The sequence below is a fragment of the Nycticebus coucang genome, chromosome 1 (assembly GCF_027406575.1).
Source record: "Nycticebus coucang isolate mNycCou1 chromosome 1, mNycCou1.pri, whole genome shotgun sequence".
In the NCBI taxonomy this organism is placed as follows: Eukaryota; Metazoa; Chordata; class Mammalia; order Primates; family Lorisidae; genus Nycticebus; species Nycticebus coucang.
The window spans coordinates 12,391,219-12,418,430 of NC_069780.1; the positions used below are offsets into that span (position 1 = coordinate 12,391,219).

The 27,212-nt window shown below is 42.8% G+C and overlaps 1 protein-coding gene across 1 annotated transcript in view; it reads right to left on the reverse strand.

Moving 5' to 3' along the window:
* SCD5 (stearoyl-CoA desaturase 5) overlaps window positions 1-27,212 on the reverse strand; it is a 182,652-nt gene that overhangs the window by 19,440 nt on the left and 136,000 nt on the right. The window contains exon 3 of the mRNA XM_053594774.1: window positions 25,979-26,184. Within this exon, the coding sequence (XP_053450749.1) occupies window positions 25,979-26,184 (206 nt within the window). The remainder of the gene's footprint in view (window positions 1-25,978; window positions 26,185-27,212) is intronic.

Below are 27,212 nucleotides of genomic sequence, written 5' to 3' on the forward strand. Positions count from 1 at the left end.
TCCTGAAATCATCAAGACAGAAAAGCAAAGAGGAAGGGCTGGAGGGAATGGGTTATGGAATACTCCACCACAGATCTGAAACTGGACCTGAGACCTAATGTTCCAGTCAAAAACACAAAACAGAAACCCTCTGACTCACTTTACAGGTAATCCTTTAAAGCTTCTACAGACAGGTCCACAACAAATCCATTCCCCACCACCTCACAAGTTCTCACCATACCAATACCACAGTTGGGAAGATGATTTCAGCTTCATGACAAAGAGTCCTTTGTACAACCAAATGCCATCACACCCAAACAATGTCCCATCCAAGCAAACCTCGGCTCCAGCTCACAAATGTAGCTATGGTACTAACCTTTCAACTTCTTCTTCAACTCTTGGAAGAATATCCTCATTCCAATGAACTGTATTATAATAAAGAGAAGCGAAACATTAAGAACAGCCTTGAGACCAAAAATGTGGAGAAGAAAGGATTTGGGATTTCTTTTTTTCCTCCCCAAATCTGGGTGCACTAAGCATCTTAAAACTCTTCTTTTTTTTAGATGAAAAAGAAATTGCTATTCTCTGCAAGCATTTTCCCACTGCTTTGGTAACCCTCAGCACAGCAGTCCAGAGGTGGCGGTGTGTGAGATCTTGAGAGTGAAATCTATTAGAGCATGAAGGGAGGGGAAATGACCTAGCAACTTCCACAGGGGGCCAGCCTCAGGAAATAGGAAAAGAAGTAAACACCACAACAGGTGAGAAAGAAATCACAGCCCCACAAATGTACAATAACGATGAGTGATGAGCTGTCACTGGCATTTTGATTAAACATGTTTGCTTTTATGATTTCACTTAAAGCCTCTCTGAAATTCATTTTCTGTACAATTTTTGCATCTTGTAGGGGCCCAGGGAAAATCATGAGGATGCTTACTAAACATTTATTTAGAGGACAAATGATAGGCCTTGGCAGCCCATGAATGATTGGAACAGTCCCTCCGCCTTCCTTGGTCTGCTCAGGCAGTGCCCACAGGAAGGTGGGATATGAACGGAGTCGGATGCCCATCTGAAAATGGAAGCCCAGCTATGGGGTGGCTCTGTGGACCTTTGCAGAAAATCTTCAAGACTCTTTGAGCTGTTTAAGCTGAAAATGGACTTTGCCTCTCCTGTGTCCACACTGGATGCCTTTTAAGTGAAAACAACTCACTCGTGATTGCTGTGTTGGAAGCAAGTCTCTGAAAATGCACTAAGCATCTGGCTTTGACCTCTGGTTAGTCTTTGACATCACTTACGTGTACCTTGTGTTATTTCACGGAAAGCTTTCCTATAAAAGAAAATCTTTCTTTTTTTGAGACAGAGTCTCACTTTGTTGCCCTCAGTAGAGAGCTATGGCATCACAGCTCACAGCAACCTCAAACTCTTGGGTTTAAGCAATTCTCTTGGCTCAGCCTCCCGAGTAGCTGGGACTACAGGTGCCTGCCACAACACCCAGCTATTTTTAGAGACAAGGTCCTGCTCTGGCTCAGACTGGTCTCGAACCTGTGAGCTCACGCAATCCACCCGCCTCGGCCGCCCAGAGTGCTATTACAGGCGTGAGCCACCGCGCCCAGCCAAGGAAACCTTTCTGTTGGACTATGTAGGTGCATAATGTGCATCTTCTGGATGTATCCCCTTCCCAACAGGGGAAGCAGAGACGGGCGAACCATGGCTCTACAAAAGCATATTCTTCAGAACCTTGCAATGCAGTGGGGAAAAGAAGTATTTTTCTTTTCTCTCTGCCTTTGGCTTTCTTTGCTTTTGAGATCTGAATGTGGGGGTGGGTTGTATCCACCCACTTGAATTTAATTTGCCTTCGTACCAACAGGTTGCATTAATTCATTAAGCAGCGGTTCAAAGGATAAACACAATCATTTCAGAATTTCAACACAAAAAGCATTATTTCTACCTCATTAACAATGAAGTGCTTAAAGAAAATACCCAGGCATGCTAACTGCTAAGACTGATGTGGGGGACTGTAAAAGGCCTTTTTCACTTTTTCAAAGCTTTGCTGCCATCACAGGGAACAGCATGTTCTTTGAGGACAGGGCTTTGTCTGCAGTTCCTTGTACACAAAATGCTCCTTCACACAGTAGGTGCCTAGAAAGCCGCTGAATTGTTGAACCGTCGGCCCCCTCCCAATCGTTTAGTACTTAGGCCTCTCTAGTCCTCTCGAAACGACTTTCAGTTGGTTGGACAAGGTGTCATTCTGGTGTCCCTCTAGGATCTTTTGTCTTTGTCCCTCTCTTTCTCTGTCCCCTCCCACTCGCCTCACTCCCTTCCTTCTTACTGACTGTTCTCAGTAAGTTCTATGAACAACGAGTCACTCCTGGTGGCATAAAGAGTAGGGTAACTAGAGCGAATAGTTAAAATCATTTGCAGAATCATTTTTTAAACGAAGTGGTTGCATTTCCACTTTCCGTCACCCTTAAAACTGCATTCCACCTTCACTCTCCCTCTCTGAGGTAAACTCATCACTGCAGAAAAAAATACAACCACTTTGCTTAATCCGGGACCCGTGAAATTGTATGCAAACATTTTTATGTGTTTCCATTGTTTTGAGGCTCAAAGTCGATGGTTTTCATCAAATTTCTCAGAGCTAGTCAATCCCCAATGGAGTGAAAGCTCAATATGTTTTGTGAGTAACTACTGTTTTCTTTGATAATGTGATTTTCTTTGTTTACTTTGGGATCTGGCCTAGGAGTTAAGCAAGAAAATTTAATTCAATTTAAAGGGTGTTCTTCCTAAAAATGAGATAGTCGCACCTACTTTTTCTGACAGTAAAATTAAAAAAAAAAATTACAGTGACACTAGATAGGAGTGTGTGTGTGTAGATAGTAGTGTGTGTATGAGACTGTGGGTGTATATTTGCACTGCCCTCCTCGTTTTAGCCTACGCATACATAGATCTTGTACTGAAAAGACAACTGACAGGGTACAACCCTCCACTCCCACTTAAGGGTACAAGCATAATTTCCAAACTCTAACAACTCTATCCATAATAAGCTTCTCCCCAGCATGCAGTCAGGCTCTGTGTGGGGAAAAGAGCCCAGGGAATCTTCTTCATAATCAATATCAGCTGAGGTCGCTGAATTGATTAGGTAGGCTGGTCATTTTTCTTGTTGAAGGCAAAAATGAAGAGGTTGATATAATACAGCTTCTTTATTTCATATGTAAAAGACATGGCTCTCATGCAGAACACATACTTTCTGAAGACCAAATGGATTCCATTCCTATATTCAAACTGCATTGTTCTTCCAAAGCTCAAAAACCAGCTTGAAATTAGTTTCCTCCAGTGAGCCAACCTGATAGATCTCTAAACGATGATTATTGCACTATTTGATGTCCCTTCAGTAAAATTGTACTGTAAAAACTCAAGAAAGTCATTATTTTATTTTATTGTTTATTTCTTATTAATTTATTTTGGGGACAGAGTGTTGCTGGGTCATCGTAGCTCACTGCTCAACTGATCCTCCTGACTTAGCCTCCCAAGCCAAATAGCGGGGACTACAGGTGCCTGCCACCAAGCCCACCTAATTTTTTTTCATTTTAGTAGAGACAGAGTCTTGCTTTTGCTCAGGCTGGCTTCCAACTCCTGACATTCAGATGATCTTCCTGCCTTGGCCTCCTAGAGTGTTAGGATTACAGGTGTGAGCCACTGTGCCCAGCAAGAAGACATCATTTTAGATAAATGAGCTTTCTCCCCTAGTTGAGGGTATGTGTTCAGTTATCCAAACTGTTTTTTCATTGTACATGGAAGTCATTACCTATTTTTCTGCCTTCTTAATTAAAGTTTATGAAATAAAATTTGACCTTCCTTGACAGTGATGAGTGTCTTAGCCTGGGTTTCCCAGAAGGCAGGGAGTGAGGCAAAGGCTTGGGTGCCACTATTTCAGAACACAGTCCCAGGAAAACAGGATGTGGGAAGCAGGAAGGTGGGACAGTGACAGGGGAGTGTGTTACTGAGCTGCTTGATATCTCGGTCTGGCTGGCCCATCTTCCAAGAGGCCACATGAGCAACTGAACCTCAACACAGTCCCTCTGGGAGTCTTCCGGAGACTATGAGCTCCCACTGCTCCCTGGCCCTACACCACATGCAAACTTCTAGATTGCAAACGCGGGTGCTGCCTCAAACCTTCCATGCCAGAAGGCCTGTCAGAGTGTCCGCCAGGGGCTTCATCATGTCCCTAACTGCTAGGTGTGGTGAATTTGATCTGAAAACATGGGATTCCAATGTAGGAAGACCCATGGCCTTCCTCCTCCCGTCACACTGGAGCCAGCCGAGGTTAGTTGGCAGCTGACATGGCTAACGAAGTCTCCTGTTGGACCTTCTGTTTCTGTGGGCCTCTCACTATACCTTTGAGAGTGACCATCACTTTGAAGGCACCATGAACCCGGGGATAGATTCCCAGCTTGTCTGGTATGACCGTGCATGAATGGGCAGCATCCTCATAGAACTGCCTGCCTCGTGCCAGGAGGTAAAACTCAGGCTGCTGAAACACACCTTGAGGGAACGGGACTCATGTGCAGTGTCCATCTGCTTTAGCAAAATACACAAAGCATCTGCCTCTAAAGCTGGGTCTTGGCTGCAGGTTGTCTAGTGCTCTCTACAAACTGGACGGTAAACACTCTCCTTAGCCCTAATGTATTTGTGGGGTATTAGATGTTTCGTCAGACTCAATAAATAGAAAGATGAACATGAAATAGTCCTCAAGGAGCTTATGGTCCCATGAGTGAGCAGATTATTCTCATATAAAATGTTAAGTGCAAAGGCAAGTTATGCCCATGATATTATAGACCTGCTGAGAAGGGGCATTTAGCTCACCTAAGATAATGGATCTCAAACTCCATGGTCCTAGGACCCTTTTACATTTTAAAAATATTATTGAGAATGCCAAAAAGCTTTTGTTTATGTGAGTTATAGCTATTAGTATTTATTGTATGGGGAACTAAAACTGAGAAATCCATTAACTATTAAAATTAATATGTTAATAATATAAAATTATATACAACAAAACAATTACATATGTGTATCTGTTCATAATAAAAGTTAATATTAAATCTATCAATTCATTAAAGTAACAATGGTATACCTATAATGTACTAGCATGAATAACATTTTTATGGCAAATAAATATATTTCTCAATGGAACAAAAAATTTCATGTGGAGAATGGCATTGTTTGAGATCTTTGCAAATCTTTTGAACTTTTGGCTTTATAAAGCAGCTGGATTCTCACATCTGCTTCTGGAGTCAGGCAGAGGAGTAGGTGCCAGCCCCATATGCCGGAGGTGGCGGGTTCAAACCCAGCCCCGGCCAAAAACTACAAAAAATATATATATATATGTTTCTTTGGTTGAATACCAGGAGGAAAATCTGTCACACAGATGTGCAGATGGAAAAGAGAGGACCCCATAGACCTCTGAAAGGGTTTTAGGGAGCCCCTACCCCGAAGTCTTTAGGCTGCATTTTCAGAACTGCTGACCTCAGCTTCCTAGGGGTGAGTTTGAAGAATGAATAAAAGTTGGCTGGGTGAAAAACTTAACGAGAATGTTCTAAGTCAATGCTTCTGAAAAACGTCACCATGTGTTCAAATCATTTTGGGGTCAGGAATGGGGCTTAAGATCCCCGGTGATACTGACGCCCTGGTCCTAGAACTACACTTTGAGGGGCAAGAATCTAAGCCAAAGAAAGAGCAGGCACCAAGGCATAATGTCCAGGAGAGTGTGGGCAATGGCATTAGGAGAGAGTGAAGTGCAAAGCTGAAGTACCAAGAGATGCCATAACCATGGCCAGGCCAGGTTCTCTCTTTCCCCAAGAGGAAGTTATTAAAAGCTTCTGAGCAGGAGACAACTCTGACTCATAAGCACATATAATTTCTTATTCTGCTACAGGGTAGGTAGGCAATAAGGTGAAGTGGAAGAAGAAGAAAAATATTATTCCCTATGAATATCAGTATAGCATAACTCAGTAGAAAGAGCACATACTTTGGACTAAGATAGTTGGTTTCAGGCTCTGTGGCCCTGCTGGCCACATGCACTAAGGCTGGCGGGTTCAAACCCAGCCCGGGCCAGCTAAACAACAATGACAACTGCAACAACAACAAAAAAATAGCCTGGCATTGTGGCAGGTGCCTGTAGTCCCAGCTACTTGGGAGGCTGAGGCAAGAGAATCACTTAAGCCCAAGAGTTTGAGGTTGCTGTGAGCTGTGATGCCACAGCATTCTACTGAGGGCGACATAGTGAGTCTGTCTCAAAAAAATAAAAATAAAAAAAGATAGTTGGTTTCAGGGTCTAATTCCACCATTTACAAAATGTTAGTCAACTTCTCAGCGCCCCAGATTCTAGCAGGTATAAAAACATAAAAGAGGGCGGACACTGTGGCTCACACCTGTTTCAGCACTTGGGAGGCCCAGGCCAGTGGATCCTGAGCTAAGGAGTTAGAGACTAGCCTGAACCAGAGTGACACCTCCTACCGCCAGTCTCTAAAAGTAGCCAGGCATTGGGGCAGGTACCTGCAGTTCTAGCTACTTGGGAGGCTGAGACAAGAGAATAGCTTGAGCCCAAGAGTTTGAGGTTGCTGTAAGCCATGATGCCACAGCACTCTACCAAAGGTAACAAAGACTCTGTCTCAAAAACCAAAAACCAAAAACATAAAAGATAGTAACTTTATATGCACATAAAACGTAGTAGGTACCTAATACACTAACATCAACATAATAGAGAATATTACAGAAATAATAAAAAATAACATCTGGAAGCTATATCATTCTCAGATTAGATATGGACTTATACTGAATTTATCAGAATTTTGAGTTTCAAGAGCAAAAAGATTCTAAATGAGCACTTGAGGGGAATCCTAAATGTTTTGCCTAAATATTTATATGCAAGGCAATGTCAGCTCAAAAGTATCCACAGTAGTAGAAGAAGTGCGGACACATTAGACACAGTTAGAAGAGAAAGATTTGGGGCGGTGCCTGTGGCTCAAGCAGTAGGGTGCCAGCCCCATATACCGGAGGTGGTGGGTTCAGGCCCACCCCCGGCCAAGGAAAAACAAAAAAAAGAAGAGAAAGATCTCACTTCTCCAGTTAATTATCGGCTCTTCCAACACAGCTTGTACCCAAACCTTCCATATAAACTTTGAATGATTCAAATCTTAGTCCCTCCACTCCCTTCTCTCTTTCCTGGTAGTTGGTACAAGTAATAATTGACAAAGGCGGGGCGGGGGGGGGCACAAAGAAAAAAGTACATTTGCGTATTACATGAAGCCTTTGCAGTTTCAAAACCTCTCCCCGCCTGAGCCTGGTATGAGAAGGGGCTTCCTAACTTCTATTCCCCTTTTTCTCTGGGAACACTTGACCTTTAGGATCCAGAAATCCCCTCACCACCACCTGGGATTCTGAGATTCTTAACATCCCATTCTTGCCCTAAAGTGTTGGTTACTCTGGTCATGCAGGATGCGTTGCTCTCTCCATTGGTTACAGCAAATACTGACATTCTGATCGTAGGTTTTCGTAATCACAAAAATCCAGGTTCTTATCAGGGAAGAACTGGTTGGGCAGAATTTGAAAGTCTGTTTTATACACACACACACACACACACCACATGCACACACACCTATATATGTGTGTGTGTGTGTGTGTTTATATATTTTAAGATAAACAGGCTTTCAAGTTCTAGAACCTCACATATGGTTTTTCTACATCTCTTGATAGCCAGGACACCTGGGTAATTGTTCTTCTCTTATGAAAAGTGTAAGACTGACAAGAGCAGATTTACACCAGAAAGCCCAACGGCAGAGCGAGCGGACTTCAGGTGAGCCGGTGAGCATGTCTTGACAACTCACATTATCTCAGCACGAAGGTCCCTTGCATGTGTGGGACAGATATGTGACTGTTTCAGAGGAAAATGGGCAGAGTGGGTGGGCAGAAGCAAGTGCCATGGACAGGGGGCACCTCCAAAGCTGATTTCTGACAGAATTTTCCTTGGGTGGTAAGCTGACAGTGGTTCCCTTACTCTCCCTTTCCCTGGGAATTCGTCCCTTTTAATCTTTGTAATTTTAATATTTTAGCCTAAGAATTTGATTCTTAGAACACCCTTTGCAATGGGGTGTTCTTTCCCCCAGAAGGGAGTTAACCTATGCTCCTTTTTCTTTTCTTTAATTTTTTCCATCCCATGACAACATTTTTTTAAGAAAAGCAAGGAGACAGGAAGGTGAACTTCCCATTTCCAAGCTGGATTACGTCCAATATCTAGACATTGGTTCTCCACCGGGAACCAATGGAGAACCTCGGGTTCTCCACCGAGGACCCCTCTGCCTCCTGCCCCCTCCCCTCCACATGCTTTGGGCAACAACCTGGATGACATCCCTTCTAGGTTGGTGGCTCCCAGTGGCATTTTGCAACGTGTCTGGCCAATTCAGCGGTTCCTGCTGTTAGCCTCAGACATCTAAGGAGAGAAGGTCAGGTGTCAGGCATCCACTCACTGCCCTCTCACTGTGAGCCATAAAAATTCAGTGACTCCTGTGACAGTAACAGCAAAAATTATAAAATGGTGAAAAATAAACCAAACAAGAAACACAGAAGACCTACACATAGAGAGAACTTTTAACATTTACTGAGATATTAAGTCTTAGCGGACGGAGGAACTCTGTTTCTGAAGAATGCAAGCAGTCAGAAGGCCTTCTCCCTGACAGGTGTGAAGAACTCACCCCCCTGAAGGTTTCTCCACGTGCTTTCTTCCATTACCCCCTCCATTACTGTGAGTCCCCTCAGTTCTTACCACCACCATCTACTACACTGTCACATTCATATCCGGTCTTGGAGGTCTCCGGATTTTCTTAAGTGTTTGCCTTTTTCTCCCAATTAAATTATAAGATTTAGGCGAGGTGCTGTGGCTCCCGCCTGTAATCCCAGCACTCTGGGAGGCCAAGGCAGGTGAATCACTTGAGCTCATGAGTTTGAGAACAGCCTGAGGAAGATCAAGACCCCCATCTCTACTAAAAATAGAAAAACTGAGGCAAGAGTATCACTTGAGTCCAAGAACTTGAGGTTGCTGTAAGCTATAATGCCATAGCACTCTATTCAGGGTACCAGAGTGAGACTCCATTAAAAAAAAAAAAAAAAAAAGGACATATGAACAGCCTTTTAGAACCCTAAGTTTTTATAAGTGGGGTATCTCCAATATAGTACCATATCTTTAGTTAATAACACAAATGTTTACTGCACATCTCCACTGTGCTTACATAGTAACTAATTTATTCACCTAATAATTTTGTACGGTAGGCTAGGTGTGGTGGCTCATGCCTGTAATCCCAAAGCTTTTGGAGGCTGAGGCAGGAAGATGGCTCACTTGAGGCCACGAATTCAAGATAAACCTTAGCAACCTGGCAAGACCCTGTCTATACGAACTCTTTTTAAAAATAATGATTTTGTAAGGTAAATATCATCATCATCATGTGTTTTGTGGAAACAATATGTGGAAATAAAATTTCAGAGACAGAATGGCAAAACCAGGATCATTTGATTCCAAGACCGTATTTTCTTTCTCTATAGCTGCCTCTTTGTGTTAACTGACTGAATGAATAAATAACCCAATGATTATAATTTTGCCCTTGGTTTTGAATCCATGTCTGATACTTCATATAATATTATTACCAAGTTTCACTGTTGCGCACCTCTCTCCAGACTTTCAGAACACTCAGAGGGCACGGTGGGAGCACGAGGCGTCAGGAGAAACTTTCAGGAGTGGTTGTAAGAAGAACAACCCGGGAAGGGCGACTTCTCAGTATACATTCTTTTTTTTGTTTTTTGAGACAGTGCCTCAAGCTGTTGCCCTGGGTAGAGTGCTGTGGCATCACAGCTCATAGCAACCTCCAACACCTGGGCTTCTGCGATTCTCTTGCCTCAGCCTCCCAGGTAGTTGGGATCAGCTAGAGACAGCCGATCCTCATGCGCCTCTTGGGTGAGGGTCCTTCCCTGTCTCTGGACGTGCTTTGTGCTGATAAAAAGTAAAGAAAACAGCTGAGAGCCCTACCCAGGTTTGTTCAGCAAGGGTTTAATTTCTCCAGTGCTCCCATGAAAATTGTGTCAAAAACAAAACCTGGCGTCTCTCAACCTAATCATCCCTTGACACGTTCAGTAGGATATAACATGGTGAGCTAGGCACTAAGGAATGAGAATAAATTATGTCAAAGGAAAAGCTCCTTGGTAGCTCTGACATGACAGCCTGCACAAATCTAATCTAAGTATTCATTCTGGGTAATGGAACAGCTATCAACAAATTCATTACTTACAACAATATTTTCACTTCAACTGCCAAATGACGATGGGGTCCCTATAATACAATGCTGTCAGCAGTTTGCATCAGTAAGAGAGAAAAAGTACTTACATTTCACAAATATGTATGAATCACACTCTTTCAATTTAAAAAAGGGACAGCCTCATTTTATGTTTTCATGAAATCATTTTCACAATGACATTAACCTGTAAATCACTTCCTGGAAAGAACAACAAGTTGGACAGCAAATAATGAATTTGTTTCTAGTTAACTGGTCCATATCTTATTTTAAATATATACATTTGTACCTTCAGCTGCCTCCTACTTAAACAATTTCTTCTCCTATCCTACTCTCTAGCTTTTTACAAAGAGTCTTTCATTGAGTAAACCAGCTCTACAGGGACTGTTACAACCTATGGAGTAATATGAGTCCTAGCTTAGAGAACTGGAGGAAGAAGACATATGCAGAACACACCTCATCTGTTAATTCGCCTATCTAGATACCAGATATTGTAACAATTCTACCTTCTTCTGAGTGGCTGGTGGATTCTAGATATGACGGTCAGCAGGTTTCCACAGTGTCACATTTTTCTCTTTAACAAAAAGGAAGGAAATGAAGAGACAGTATCTTTGTCTTTAGCCATGGGTAAAGAAAATAGTACATATGTATAGTTCTCTCTCTCTCTCTTTTTTTTTTTTTTAGACAGAGTCTCACTCGGTTGCCCTGGGCTCGAGTACCCTGGTGGCAACCTAGCTTACAAGCAACCTCAGACTCCCAGCCTCAAGCAATCCTCCTGCCTCAGCCTCCAGAATAGCTGGGACTACAGGCACCCAACACTACACCCAGACAATTTTTCTATTTTTAGTAGAGACAGGGTCTCATTTTTGCTTAGGCTAGTCTTGAACCCATGAGCTCAAAGGATCCTCCCCCCTTGGCCTCCCAGACTGCTGGAATCTCAGGTGTGAGATTCTGGGCCCAGCCTTGTGTATCTCCTTTGAAAGGTAAGGTTGCCAATGGCCCCAGACATATGAACATGTAATCAACATGTAATCAATAATGATCCATTTCATCATTATGAAAATGGATCTCATAAGCTCAGAGTTTTTCCTATTATTCGACTCAGTAAATCCAATTGTAGCTAAAGGAAAGTATCATAGCTATGGTCAAAGATTTATGTACAAAGTTGTTCATCAAAGCATTGTTACAGTGATTAAAAATATGGTGAAAAATCCTTCAGTATTCATCTAAAATAATTATGGCCCATCCTTATAATGAAATATTAAGCAGCCATGAAACTGGAAAGATTTCACAGTATTTTGGTAGATGAAAAATGCAGATTATAAAGTAAGATACAGAGTTCTGCTTATGCTTAGATGTAGAAAGTCCGTAGAGAATGTTGTTCCCACGGGAACAATGAGAAAAGGCTGAATGCTATGTATAATAGCAACTTTTCTTGAGCCTCTGAAGAGCTATGGTCACAAGGCAACTAAGTAAATTGAATCCCAAAGAATCATAAGCTCATTCAAGGGCTTGAACTCCTTCATAAACTGCTTCGGTTTTGGCAAAGCAAGAGACAAAGACATGGCTACTACCTAAGTAAATAAGAAGAAATCAGCTAGACATTGAACACAATGTTAGAGGCCAGTATGGAATAGCTTGGAGCCCCCCACACAGGGGAGTTTTCTATAGACCCCCACTATTTTCTATGGAACCTCATTGGACGCTCACAAGAAAGGCTAGGAGACCAGGACTCTCTGCTGCAGACACGCTGGAGGTGCCCAGTTGCACAGAGCAGTGCCCTCTTCCCTTAGGCCCTCTCTTACAAAGCACAAATCTTAAGCTGCTGGGGAATGCAGAACACCTTCTGGCCCCGAGGACTAGGCAAAAGTCTATTGCTTCTGGGGGAGGAATAGAAGCAAAGCTGTTTGTCTCTGGGGGTTGGGGGAGGAATTACTGCCATCCCTGAACATAGGCAAAAATCCATTGCTGCTGAAAGGGGTGGAAATGAAAACTTTCTGCTTCCTAGGGGAGGGGCAGGAAATCTGCTGGTGCCCAGGATCCTGCACTGCTCAGAAGCAGGGGTCTGTTACTGATGGGGGAGAGGTAGGAATGCTGAGAAAGCCTCGACTCCAAGGTGTAGGCACACAAGGCTTGCCAAAGACTGATTCCATGCCAGAACAACAAAGAAACTATGTGCTCTTATAACAAGTCATGCACAGAGAAATAAGCAATGAAGTCCACCCTTGGAGTAGGAGTGAGAGCTAAAGAGAGAGACACTCTGTGGTCCAGGTGTACAGAAACAGTAAAAAGCTGAGGGTAGAGCATGAACACTTAGAAAACGCCTCTGGCACCTCAGGCTCTAAGCACATAGTAATAGCAGTCATCCAGGAAGTCTGTAGTAAAGATAGTAAAGATAACAACAGCAACAGTAACATCTAAATTTAGCTCAACTCCTGATTAGCTCACTTAGCCCTCACCCCCTGCCACCCCTACACACTAATGGCTTGAAAGAAGAGGTGGCGTCATTCAAGCATAATTAGACTTACCTTGATTTCTCTGTTCTGGACATGATATCCATCTTTAATAAAAAATTATGAGCCACACAAAAATGCAAGTGGGGAGGGGAAAAAGTATTTTCAAGAGCTAAAACAATCAGTAGAACGAGACACAAATATGGCCCGGGTATTATAAGTATCAGATAGAGACTTTAAACTAACTATAACATGTGAAAGCGATATAGTGGGGAAAGTGAACAATGTGCATGGACAGATGGCAAATTTTAACAAACTGACGAAAAAATATAAATAAAAAAACAATAATCAGAGATGAAGAATTCCTTTATGAGCTGATTGGCAAACTAGATATAACTGAAGAAAAAATAAGTATTCTTGAAGACATGCCAATAGAAATGATCCAAACTGCAACATAAAGATAAAAAGTAGTGAATTAAATAGAACAGCACTTCCAACAGTGCTGGGAGAATACCAAATGGCCTAATATATGTGTAATTAGAGTCCCAGAAGAAGAGGATGAGACAGAGAAAATGTGGCAAAAAAATTTGAAGATAACAGCTAAAAATTTTCTGAAACTAATGAAAGACAAAAAGACACAGATCTAAGAAGCCCAAAGAGTTCCAAGAATAATTCCTTCCTTCCAAAACAAACCTAGTGATATCACAATCAAACTGCTGAAAACTGAAGGGAAAGAAAATATCTTGAAGGCAGTAAAAAAAAAAAAAAAAATTTACGTGCAGAGGGACAATGATAAGAATCACAGCAGCCTTCTCAGAAACCATACAAGGCATAAGAGAAGGTATACCAAAATAAAAAACTTGTCAACTCAGAATTTTGTGCCCAGAACAAATACCTTTCAAAAGAGAACGTAAAATAAAGACCTAAAGACCAAACAAAAGCTTAGAATTTGTTGCCAAGACTTGTGTTGCAAGAAATATTAAAGGAAGCTCTTCAAGTAGAAGGGTGATATCAAGTGGAAATTAGGATACACACACAAATAAAAAAGCCAGAAGTCATAAGAAAGGTAAATATTAGATATATTTTTCTTATTTTGATGACTTTTAAGTAATATCTAGAATATGAATATGTTTTTACAAAAAAAACTAGCATGATTCATGAAAACTTTAGAAAAATATACAGCAACATTTTAACTAAAATTTTTCCAAGTGGAAGGATTGCAAATTATCTTATTTTAAACTTAATGTTTTTTTGCATTAACAATTTTTCTTCAGTGAACCTGTAGTACATTTTATAACATCGAGTAGAATTTTATCCTTATGTTCTATTTATAATATACAAACTTCAAGAACTCTGGGGTTAGAAAAATTTTATAAGCTAATTATTAGAGGAAATAATAAGTAGAAAATGAATTTTCTGTTAAGAAAACTGTTTCTCTACTTGAAGAGATAATAAAAAAGCAAAAAGCTGTTTTCTCTGATATATAAGCTAATGGTAATATATTTAACTTTTTAGAGAATAAATAAGAGTTAAATTAAAAACCGAACAAACAACAACAACAAAAAAACCCTCTTCTAAGGACTGTTAGTTACTGGCTAAAGCCTGGGAGCTAGAGCCATAAATTTTCTTTGAAAGACTCTGCATTCCAAGAAAATAACCAGGGTAGATTAGAAGAGTATTCTCTACATAATCTAGAAAGAGAGCCAGGAATCAATTATATCTAAATATTACTGAGCATGATATCCTCTTGTACCGTTCTTTTTTTTTTTGTAAAATTTAATCTTATTTTAAATTCTGTATAAATATTTAAATTTTACATAAAAACTAGCTAAGAATCAGCTAGCTAAGAATTGGTAGTTAAGTAGCGTTTTGCTAGAGAAAGAATAATTTAGTGCAAACATATTCTATTATTCTTTTGAACTGATTACTGAAGGCTATGAGGTACCAGGATGTTTAGAATTCAAACCCAGAATCCAAGTACCACCATTTACATGGCAGAGTTTTTGAAAGGATTAGTGATAATGTGTGTAAAGACATAATGTAAGCACACAGTAGGCAGCTAATAAATAACAGCTATTATGGGCTACTGAAGTGAATCAAAGATGCACGAAAATGCCTTTATTGCCATCAACAATGACATTAAGATAACACTTTACCAGCAGCAGTTCCAGAATCCATTGACACCGGCTGATTAACAATATATTCACCACGCTAGTGAGTGAAGTACTTGGGTTCCAGAAATTTGAGAAACTGTCTCCTCATCTTGCCAGGGGAATTTCTTGCATGTAGAAATAAATGGTCAACATGGGGAAAGAAAAATGATTGCTAATGGAGTCAATGTATTTTCAGACACACACACACACCCACACACAAATTCTCCCAAAATTCTTGTAGGAAAAGTACCTCTTACAGAGGCAAAGAAATGACATTTTGATTTGGAAATTTTTTAAAAACCAAACTAGCTGTTGAATTATGTACCACACTGATTTCTCTCCTACCCAAAGTTTTAACCACTAATACAGGGAAATTTTGGTGTTGATGCTGCAACCTCACTATTGAATCTCCTCTGTCCTGAATCCGGGATATAATTTAGCTGTCTAGCTATAGTAATCACATTTCCTTTAGATGGGCAAAAGTTTAGTAAAAGTAGCTAAAGTATATTTTACCTCTCCCATTTACTTTTAACAAAAAGGATCTAATTAAACATAGTTCACACCTCTTTAATTGATTTTATGAAGTGCTTAAACCTAAAAGAGTCAGAATTTTTATTTTTGATTCCAGTTGTATACAGGGAAAACTATTCAAAGAAAAAATTTTTTTCATTCTCAAAATTTTTGTAGAGCCAGAATAAGATGCAATGGCTTGATGTAGGGACAGAGTATGAGAAATCCCAGGGCTCAGGCTGTTAACCAAAGATGGACTGCCCCTTATACGTGAGAGATAAGATTCAAGGAGCAGAAATATTTACACTCACAAAGAATATTTAAAAAGAATAAATCAAAGCAGGAAGATGAAGTGAGGAGGACAAAACCCTTCATCTCCTGACCAAAAGCAGTAACAAACGAAAAATGAGTCTGGCCGAGCAATGGGCTGAATGGCTTTAGTTCTCTTATACAACTGGGAGGGCAACAGCATCATGGGATAGAGAACATGGAGCAACAGTTGAGGGGAAGTGTCTCCAGGCAGAGAAGGGCACAAAAAAAGGAACAAAGCTCTCTGGCAGGTGAAAAAACAAAACCACAGGGAAAGAAAGAGGTAAATAGACAAGGGGGTAAACTGAAAACAGACTAATGGGGCAGAGACTGAATAACAGGAGAGACTGAGTGGGGAGGGCCAAAGGCATCTGTGGAGGAAGCGGTGAGTGGGCAGATGCGCGGTAGAGCTTCTTCCTTCCACATGCCCAGACCTAAATTGGACAGCTCTAGAAAGAAAGAGCAAACACCCTCTAAAATCTTGTTCTCCTCTTCACTATTCAACGCTCAGCACCTTGAACAGTGCCTAGTACATAGTGGGTATTCAAAACACAGTTATGTGGCTCGGTGCCATAGCTGAGTGGATAGGGCCACAGACAGTGAGTCAGGCGGGTTCGAACCCAGCCCCAGCCAGTTAAACAACAATGACAACTGCAACAACAAAAAAATAGCCAGACGTTGTGGTGGGTGCCTGTAGTCCCAGCCACTAAGGAGGCTGAGGCAAGAGAATTGCTTAAGCCCAAGAATTAGAGGATGCTGTGAGCTGTGATGCCACAACACTCTACCAAGGGTGACATAGTGAGACTCTGTCTCAAAACAACAACAACAAAAAAAACACAGTTGTGGAATGACTGATACATGTAGAAAAGAGAAAGAAGCTGAATTACCTGAGAAAATGCCAAGAGGCTCATGGATCCATTAGTAAGCTGTGAGTTGGCAGAAAGGATACCAAAGAGCTGGGCTCTACTGATAGTGTGGTTAAGTGATGCTTACTTTAGGGCCGAGGTTGGTTTCACTATTGTAGGATAAGTCAAGGGCCTAAACAGTCATCGGACCAAGGGTAATTAAAGGGCAAAGGATCAGTGGAGGATTCTTGTGCTTAAAAGCCCCTGTCTCCACCCATCTCTCCCCAAATCCCAAATACATATTTAGATGTCTAAATCTCATTATCCAAGGTCTCTCCTTTGGAGATTATTTTTATAGAGTTTTCTACAAAATAGAAATAATCAGCCAAAGCCTTGAATGTGCTCAGCCATTCAAACTCACTAATACCGAGACAAGAATTGTTCTCTTAACTTGGAAATGAATAAGAAGGTCCCCATGGCAAATGATTCAGAGTAGAAAGAGACTCCCCAAGAGCCCTCCGTAGAACCATGGCCCAAGAGCAATGGATTTGGTCAATGGAGGTGGGATCAGGTTTCTTGCAAATCCCCACCCAGATGATTTATTCCAGAATCCCCAAAGCGAAAGATGAAACTGGTGGGGCAGAGAAGCAAAGAGGAAGCAATTGTGGACTTGTCTAACTACTCTTCCCTGGCTATGATGTGCACAAGTAGAGAAATACACTTAGGGTTTAGACAGATATGGCTACCCAAAGTAAAAAAAAAAGAAAAGAAAAAAAAAAAGGAGGACATTAATTATGCTTTCTGGTTCCACATAAGGAGCTTGGAAGTTGCCAACATCCTAAGCACAAGTATAAAATATGAATAAACTGAAAAAATCAACAGCTCTTAGATCAATAAGAGAAGTAAAATTACAGGAAAACCGCTGCTTTCAAAATTGGAGAGACAGGCAGAAACAGAATCATAACCTATTGGAGCAGAAACTTCCACAGGATCCAGTTCTGGCATTAGGAAAACCTGAACCTAATTGATGAGTTACTGAAGGTTAGGTGTAGACAAGCCTGCAAGTGAGAATATTCCAGGGAGGTCTAGTCATAGGGAGGCCCCACACTTTAGCAAGTTTTACCTCCAGGAACTTAACCAGGCTTTCATAATAAATATCCAGAAAAAATCCTCTTGTGCTTCTGTCAGGGAAAGGAGAAATAAAACCTGAAATCCACCAGAGCATTCTATTTTTCTTCACAAGGTCTACCTTTAAGAGAAACTAGCTAGCTAGAGCCTAACCCACTGAGATTTAATGAAGAGTTGTCCCATGTTCATGAATAGAAGACTCCATATTGTCAGGATGTCAGTGCTTCCCAACTCGATTTACATTCAGTTCCAGTCAAAATCCCAGAAAGTTATTTTGCAAATGTTGACAAACTGATTCTAAAGCTTATTTATAGAGAAAAAAGACCCAGAATAGCCAACACAGTATTGAAGGAGAAGAACAAAGTTGAAAGACTATCACTACTTGACTTACTAGAAAGCTACAGTAAGCAAGATGATGTGATTTTGGTGGAAAAAAATAGAAAACTAGATCAATGAACATAATAAAGAGTTCACACAAATATAGAAAATTGATCTTTGACAAAGGACAAAAGAAATACAATGGAGAAAAGAAAGTCTTTTCAACATCCAGTTGTTACCATCCAAAAATAAAATTTAGATACAGACCTCACACCCCTCACAAAAAGTAATACAGCAATATGGATCTCAGCAATAATGATAAAATACAAAACTATAAGACTTTTGGAAGATAATAGGAGAAAACCTAGATGACCTTGGGCTTGGTAATGACTTTTTAGATATGACACCAAAGGCAGGATTCATGAAAAAAGTAACCAGTAAGCTAGACATCATTAAAATTTAAAAACTGCTCTGAAAAAAACATTGTCAAGAGAATGAAAAGACAAGCCACAGGTGGTGAGAAAGTATTTGCAAAATATGTATCTGATAAAGAATTGCCATTCAAAATACATAAAGAACTATGAAAACTTAAGAATAAGAAAGCATCTCAATTTAAAAATGGGCCAAAAATCATAACAAACAACTCACTAAAGAAGACACACGAGGTCTTAATAATGAAATTCACGAACTCATCCTAGAAATAGTGTTATAGACCTCATTGCTGGATATCACTACAGTCACCTTGGAAATGGTCCCCTTGGTGAGTACCCACATCAAGGCCAGGGCCTTGTCCACCCTTCAGAGCAATTTGGAACTCTTTTCCTAGAATGGCCATCAAAGCTGTCGTCATTACCCTTGATGTCCTGAATGTTACCAAAATGTCTTCCTTTCAATATTTCCTTTATCTTTGAGTAAAGAAAAAAGTCATTGAGGGCCAGATCAGGTGAGTGGGGAGGGTGTTCCAATACAGTTATTTGTATTCTGGCTATAAGCTCCCCTACAGAGAGTCCTGTATGGGCTGGTAGACTGTCATGATGCAAGAGCCATGAGTTGTTAGCCAAGATTTTCAGTAAAAATTTTCCTGTTTCTTTGTCAACGTTTACTTGGTCTGTTATGCTTCTCACAGTCAGCCAACGATTTTGATACACAATATGATAAAATTTTGCAGTGTTTTTGTCAGTTCTGCTTATTACTGGCTGTCCTGACCTTTTTTCATCAGTGATGCTTTCTCTCCCCTCAGAAAAATGTCTAATCCATTTGAACACTGCTGTTTTCTTCATGACATTATCCCCATAAACATGGACTCACATGTCTCTGATTTCACTTTCACTCTTGCCAAGTTTAATAAGAAATTTACAAACGTTTGTTTGTTGCTCTAATTCAAGCTCTGATATTCTCAACACAGCACACAACGATAATAATGAACACCACTCAGTAAGACGCCGGCACACATCAACATGAGCACTGTGAGACTCTGATATACCAAGGTTACGAAACCTTACCAAGCCAACATAAGTGCATGGTGGCAAGTATGCAAACATGTCAGATCATGTACAGACAGAAGATGAACATATGAAAAGATGTCCCACATCATATGTCACTATGGAAATACAAATTAAAACAACAATAAGATACTACTACACATCAGTTAGACCAGCCAAAGTCCAGAATACTGACAATCCTTGCAAACATTTGGAGCAACAGAAATTCTCATTCAAAGCTGGGTGTGGTGGCTTACTACTGTAATCCTAGAATTCTGGGAGGCCAAGGTGGGTGGATTGCCTGAGTTTAGGAGTTTGAGACCAGCCTCAGCAAAAGTGAGACCCCCATCACTAAAAATAGCCAGGCATTGTGGCAAGTGCCTATAGTCCCAGCAACTTGGGAAGCCGAGGCAAGAGAATCGCTTATGCCTGAGAGTGTGAGGTTGCTGTGAGCTGTGACGCACTCTACCGAGGGAGACATAGGGAGACTCTGTCTCGAATAAATAAATAAAAGGGCTGGGCACGGTGGCTCACACCTGTAATCCTAGCACTCTAGGTGGGTGGATTGCCTGAACTTATAGGTCCAAGACCAGCCTGAGCCAAGAGCAAGACCCTGTCTCTAAAAATACCCGGATGTTGTGGTGGGTGCTTATAGTCTCAGCTACTCAAGAGGCTGAGGCAAGAGAATCACTTGAGCCCAAGAGTTTGAGGTTGCTGTGAGCTAAGACACCACGGCACTCTATAGAGGGCAACAAAGTGAGACTCTGTCACAAAAAAAGTAAAAAAAAAGAAAGAAAGAAAGAAACTCCCACTCACTGCCATTGGAGATGCAGAACGGTGCGGCTGCTTTGGACAACAGTCTGGCTATTTCTTACAGAGCTAAACATACTCTGGCCACTCAATCAGCAAGCACACCCCTTGGTATTTACCAAAAAAAGTTGGAAACTTATGTCCATACAAAAACCTGCACATAGATGTTTATAGCAGCTGTATTAATAACTGCTAAACTTGGAAGCGACCAAGACATCCTTCAGTAGGTAAATGGATAAATAAACTGCAATACTCCAGACCATATTGGTCATTACTCAGCATAAAAAAGAAAGAGCCATCAAGCCCTGAAGAGAAGGAAACCTAAATGCACATTTCTAAGTGAAAGAAGGCAATTTGGAAAGCTACATGTTGTAAGATTCTAACTTTTCTGGAAAAGGCAAAACTATGGTAACAGTGAGAAGGTCAGTGGTTTCCAGGGACTGTGGGGAGAGGGGGGAAGGCAGAGCACACAGGACTTCTGGGGCAATGAAAATACTGTGTGTGACACTACAGTAGTAGACCCTGTCACACATTTGTCAAACCCACAGAATGCACACCACACCAGCGAACCTTGATGGAAATGTGGACTTTGGTGGTGACGCACGTGTCTGGGCAGAGGGTATGTGGGAAATCTCTGTACCTTCCTCTCAATTTTGCTGTTAACCTAAAACTGCTCTAAAAATATATGTCTTAAAGAAAACCAGGGTGTCACTGAGAGATTGTGATACTCATGTTTAGGGAAAAGAAAAGGACTGATGATAACAGACTAGGGGACAAATTGAGGTGAAATAAGCCTCAAAAAGAGCCCAGCTTCCCCAGTGCCTTCCTTCCTGGAATGGCAATATTTAGACATTTCCATCTCTTCCCAGGGCACCAGAAGTGTTTTGCTCTTCCGGATCATTCCATTCACTGTCCCATCACCATGGCAATGAGGCAAGGATCTTATTGTGTGCCTGGACTAACATACTCCCTGGTTACTTAAAAAATGCACATGACAGTGTCTACACATTACCTCTAAAGGAATTTCTACCCTAAAATGAGAATCATTGAATTGAATCACTGGCATTGGGAGCGAAACAGTCTCAGAAAGATGATTCGAGATTAATTCCAGTTTCTGCTCATTAAATGGAGGTGGAGCAGCTACTCCCTTGCTACACACACACACACACACACACACACACACACACACACACACAGTGTTATAAGGCTGAGTACCGTGGGATGGTCAATGGCCTTACTTAAGGCAGAACAACTGAGTAACAACAGCAGACAGCTTACCCCATATCTAGTTACCCCTCCTTCCTTAGAAACAAAATCAAGTCTTCATTCAAGGGTGCAATGTATTAGCCAGGAGAGTATGCTTCCCTGTGTCCCTTGAGTGCAGATATGGTGGGTGAGAGGTAGGTGGACGGGCTGTGTGTGTCTTCGGGAAAGACTCCTTAACAGTGTTGACTCAGCTCAGCAGCCAGCCTTTAGCCTCTCCCAAATTCCTTCTGGTTAGAGCTCTGCTGGTGAACTTGCACCATGAAATGACCCTGAGAATAAAAGTCCATGCTAGGGATGGTAGAGTGGAAGGACAAAAGAATCCCAGTCCTCTGCTGACCCTGTGGTGCTGCCATGCCCACCCTGGCCTGCCCACTGCCAGAATTCTGTTTTATCCAGACACGAGTCCTGATACTCTCCAACTCTGAGGGGCTCACTGCCAGCTTTGCTCCTGCATACGCGTGGCTCAGGCCAAGAGTACAGGTGAGATCAAGGTCCTTAGCCTCTGGCCTGACCCCTTCCCTTCCTGCCTCGAACTCTATGCCCTTTTGAGTAGATACCTGAGCTCACACCTCTAAGCTCCAGCCACCACACTCACACTGCCCCAGCCACTATCTTCAGGCCTCAGCCATACACACTTCCTGCCAGGAGGACAGAGCCCAGGAAGAGGCTGGAACGGGCTCTGGAAGTAGCCTCAGGGCCATTTGGACCATGAACTCTAGACTCCTAGCAACCCAGAGCATGGTCTGGAAGTCAAAGAAAGTTCCAGGCAGAATATCCCTTTGGTCCTGTGATTTCCTTACTCTGTGGGGATGACCATGGCCCCTTAAGGCACAAGACCTAGGGCAGGGCACCTGGTCACTAGGGCCTAATGCCAATACAACAACATCGTTGAGTGAGGGGACTGATGATAACAGAGTAGGGGATGCCTTTCACCTCCTCGTGGCCGCCTTTCCATCACCACAAATTGACAGAGCAGCCAAGGTGATGCAGAGTAGTTCACTGCTTGTTTTAACAGCCCTGGTAAAACTACCTTTTAGGGGAAAGTCTAGAAGCATCACTTGAACTAAATGCATTGTTTTCTGTTATTCTCAGTGTTATTGCCTTCTCTTTTTCACTAGACCGTAGAACGGAAAGCTGGCTGCCAAGCTTTTCTTCGTTGTCGTTAGGATGCCTGCACACAGGTTATCAATTCACCACCACGTCTGCGTGAGCAGACAGGGTGGACTGAGTCTCTCCATCCTTGGTCTCTGTCACTGGCACAGTCACCTGTTTGAGGAAACTCTCTGAGTGGCATTTAGCTGATGTTTGCACAAACATCACAGCCTGGGAGTGGAGGGGGGTCAGCTGCAAATCCTGACCACCTTCCACCGGGACAGGGACTACTGCCCTCAGAACACTGACCTCCTCTGGGTTACGGAGGAGCAGGGGAGCTTGGCCCAGGAGAGGGGTGCCACAGAAGTGACTTAGTACTAGGCCCCAGACACCCTCTCTGTTACCAAGAAACCACACTCGGCCCAGGCAGCAAGGACCGTGACCTGATGCGTGCCGCTGGCCCCAGCATCCCTCCTTCCAGCTCACGTCCCAACACGGGATGAGTCTGATTCTCATGAGGACGGTGCCCGCCTACCTTACTGGTAGGACTGGTGACGAGTGTGAGAATGTCCAGACTATTGTGCTGCTTCTTTACATCTTGGCAGTTCTCTTCATTTGGGCTGGTGATCCTGAGCTTTTTTGGATTAGGGGGTCTCTATGTTCTCTAGGATGGAAAATCATCAAAGGACATGAGTGCTGACCTGCGTGTTTAAGGGCTGTTGCAGCCCCTTTCCAACAGCAAGGTATAACCCAAAGAACAGTGAGCAAATAATCTGAGACACAGGTGCTCTGAGCCCCAACTTTCTATCCACATGTCATTTATTAGTTTTCTCTTAGGGTGTATTATTTATATTTATACATATATATGTGTGTATATATATGTATATGTATGTGTGTGTGCATGTATAAAATTTTCTGTACATTAGGATGCTTTGCCATCTTAACAACTTTTCTGACTGAGGAGAGACTGCCCTCCCCTGAGGCAGGCAATTCTCTGAGTCCGGAAAGGGCCCGCCCTGGGGCACACTTGGATATGCACCCTACTCAATCTGGGCTCAGCCTTCACTGTCTGGCTGGTGCTCTCAGGAGCAAAATTCCTCAGTCTTAATCATGCCAGGGCCAGACCAGATAATAAGGGACCATCCCTACAGCTCAGAGCAGGCAAGTTCTGCGAAGATAGAGGCCAATTTTAAGGCCAGGAATTCGACAGTACACATGACACTGACAGGAGCAGATGGTTTCTGATAGCCACAGTTCCTTTTAGTCACTGGACCGGAGATGAAAGGTGTTCTTGGATGACTATTCAGGGAACTTGCTGAAACGGCCTTTGTTCTTCTGCCTACATTTAGAAATAGTTTTCTTTGAACACATGTACTGCCAGTACACACCTCATGAATCAGATTGTAACATTTTTTATGAGAAAAGATTAAAAAATTTCCATTTTTATGCTCAGAGACTATTATACTCGGCTCAGTTCTCATTACTAAGATAGAAGACTCTTTGCCTTCTCGTGTGAGTGCTTCAAATTAATCTAAGGTCTGATTGTCCCAAAGCATTACTAATTGTATAGCAACATTGTTTATATTGGAAATGACATACACCTCCCACCACAGAGTGACAGTTAATTAAACTATGACATGCCCAACCGATGGCCTCTCCTCCACCTCTGACAAGAGTGCTTATAATACAATCTGAAATTAAAGGGTGAGACAGAATTACATACGCAGAATGACTGCTGTTAAGCGAGATGTATCAAATACAAGCATAAAAATAGGAGATACTACAGAATATTAACAGTGTTTCTCTGTTAGGATTGTAGATTTCCTTATTACTTCACTGAATTTTTCAGTGTTTTTCTCCAATGACCCTCAATATTTCACTCTCAGGGTAAAAATCAAAATTAATAAATCGTTTAATTGCTAATTGAAAACATCTTGTTATTTTCTGCTTTAAAACTTTTGGTTCTTGGAACTGGTTGTGTCCACCAGCTAGAAGAGCTGCATTGAGACGTGAGGAGATGGGCCTGCTGTGCAACCAACAGAAGCAGCGATGGAAAGCCCAGAACCCTCTAAACGAATGGCTCCCTGTGTAATAATCATAACCCCGGACTTTCTCTGCACCCTTACCCCACGCCAGGCATTTTCTGCACATTTTCTTACTCACATCTTCATAGAAGCTGTAGGAAAGAGGTATTCCTGCTACTCCCACGGTATAGATGGAACCAGCTTAGAGGTGTTGATGCTCTGCCTGGGATGTGGGAGGGTGCCACCCTGTGATCCCGGCAGCCTGTCTCTGCCGTCTGCCACCTGCTCCCTATGTTCTATTGCTCCCTCCAGGGTGAAAGGAGAGGCTGAGGGACAGACCAGCACATTTCTAAGCTGGCCTTCCTTTAGTGCAAGGGTTCTCGTGTTGGACAAAGGCACAGCCTTCATTTCCATTTTCAGCCTGAATGAAAGACCTCCGATGACCCCTACCTGTCAGTGGAGATGGTCTCTAGTAACCACTTACTTACCGTGTTATCTCCAAGCTTTAACAAGAGCATGGTTCACAAGTTGTCCCTGTCTGTATATAATCCATTGCTTTAGGGGCAAAAAGCCCATTTGTAAATAAATGCTCTCACTGTGGCCAATTTTGCAGACCCAGACCAATATGTGGCGATCGATGGTCACTGTCTACTTGCCAGCACAATTCTAGGTAATCCTCCTTCTCGTGCTTGTTGGAAGTGATCATGCCTTGCAAATCCTGGCTGAGTGAACATGCTTGGTTGACACTATCAGGGCACACAAGTGTCCCAAGGCTTTCTGCTCTGTGGCCCCCTTCCCTTCACAGAGCCCTACTGGAGTGACATTCCCTTGGTGGGGATGGAGGGAGAAGGCTTCATGACAGGAGAATTCCAGGAGGACCAAGCAGGACACCTGGAGAGAGTCCGGTCCTGTCGGAGTCAAATGTGTCACTAAGATAAAGCCAGCCCTACTTCTGCCACCCCCAGGGAACACGAATGGGAGTGTGAGGAAACCAGAGGCAAAGTCCAGGAAACCAGCTTTGCAAAGTGAGTCTGAAGGAAATGATGCTGGGTTCAAAGAAAAACCACTACAAAATAAAACCGAAAATTCAAATAAATGTGCCCTTGAGGAGAACTTAATGAGAAAAAGGAATTAATAAACAGAGATACATCTTAAAGACAGGACTAGACCACTAGGGGAAATGCCTGAGAAGGCCGGGAGGTATCACTGCGGCCCTTTGTGCTCACAGTCTCTGTCCTGGCCACCGAGGGACTGTTCTCTGTCCTGCCCCTTCACTTACTTTCTCTGGAACCGGACCACGGGGTCAGCGAGCAGGTCAGTGACGTCAAGCTTCCTCCCCTTCTCAATGACATCTCGGTGCTTGCGAACAAACAGCCACCCAATGTGGGAGAAGAAGAAGCCCCGGCGGGCATTGTGAGGATCCGCGTCCGTCTCTGAGTACTTGTGGTGGACCCGGTGGTCCCTGGACCACTCGAAGATGTCATTCTGTCAGGGAACAAGAGCAGGAATGAGGGGAAAAGCCACCGGCAGCCTCCTGGAAAGTGTCTCCAGCCTCCCCGCCACCCGCAGTCCCCACTGTTCACATCAACCTGCAATCTCTCACCTTGAGTTCAATCCCAAGGGTGGTTTGCAGCATTTTTCTTTCTTAGATCAGAACCACAGTAAATCATCACCTAGCAGGGATTTTCAGCTCGTTGGGGTGGGGGTGGGGGGAAAGGGAATGTGCCCACTGTGGGAGGTTCAGGTTTGCTGGGTGAATTAGTGGGTACGCCTGAAGGAAAACTCTGCTGTGGGCTCCAAAAGTCCCACAGGAGATCACTTATGTCAAGAAAAGAGAGATCGAAGTGATTTCCTGAGCTCATAGGTTCCACACCAGCCTGAGCCACAGAGAGACCTCATCTCTAAAATAGCTGGGTGCTGCTATTTTACTCCCACCTACTAAGGAGTTGAAGCAAGAGAATCACTCCAGCCCAAGAGTCATAGGTTGCTGTGAGGAGGAGAGCAAGATGGCAGCCAAGTAACAGCTTCCTTGCATCTGGGCACCGTGAGTCCAGGGAGATAGGACTCCAGGCATCTCTGGCTGGTGGGATCTGCCTATCATCACCCCTGTGAGGATACAGAGAGTCACCAAGAGACTTCTGGACCCCAAGAGGAGGACTAAAACAGTGGAAAACCGGCAAGTGGTCGCGTGTGTTCAATCAGTCTAACCTGCTCGCAACTGTAAGTTCAGTAGCAGCGAGACTGCAAACTGGAAAGGTCTTACTTGTGAACTGTTTTGGTGTCTTTGGACTTGGCACTCAGTTGAGCTGCCTTGGGGAGAGCCTGAGCGGGAATGTGGAGAACTTTGGCCATTGTCTAGGGCCCCAGTCTGAGCTGCTGAGCCAGACGGAGCTAATAGTGTTTGGCTGTCGGCCACAGGGAGCCATTGTGAGCAATCTGCCCCAGCAAGCTCTGTCCTTAGGGTCGCAGAGCTAGAATCAGGTGGGCGCTGGTAACCCAGCGACCAAGTAGCC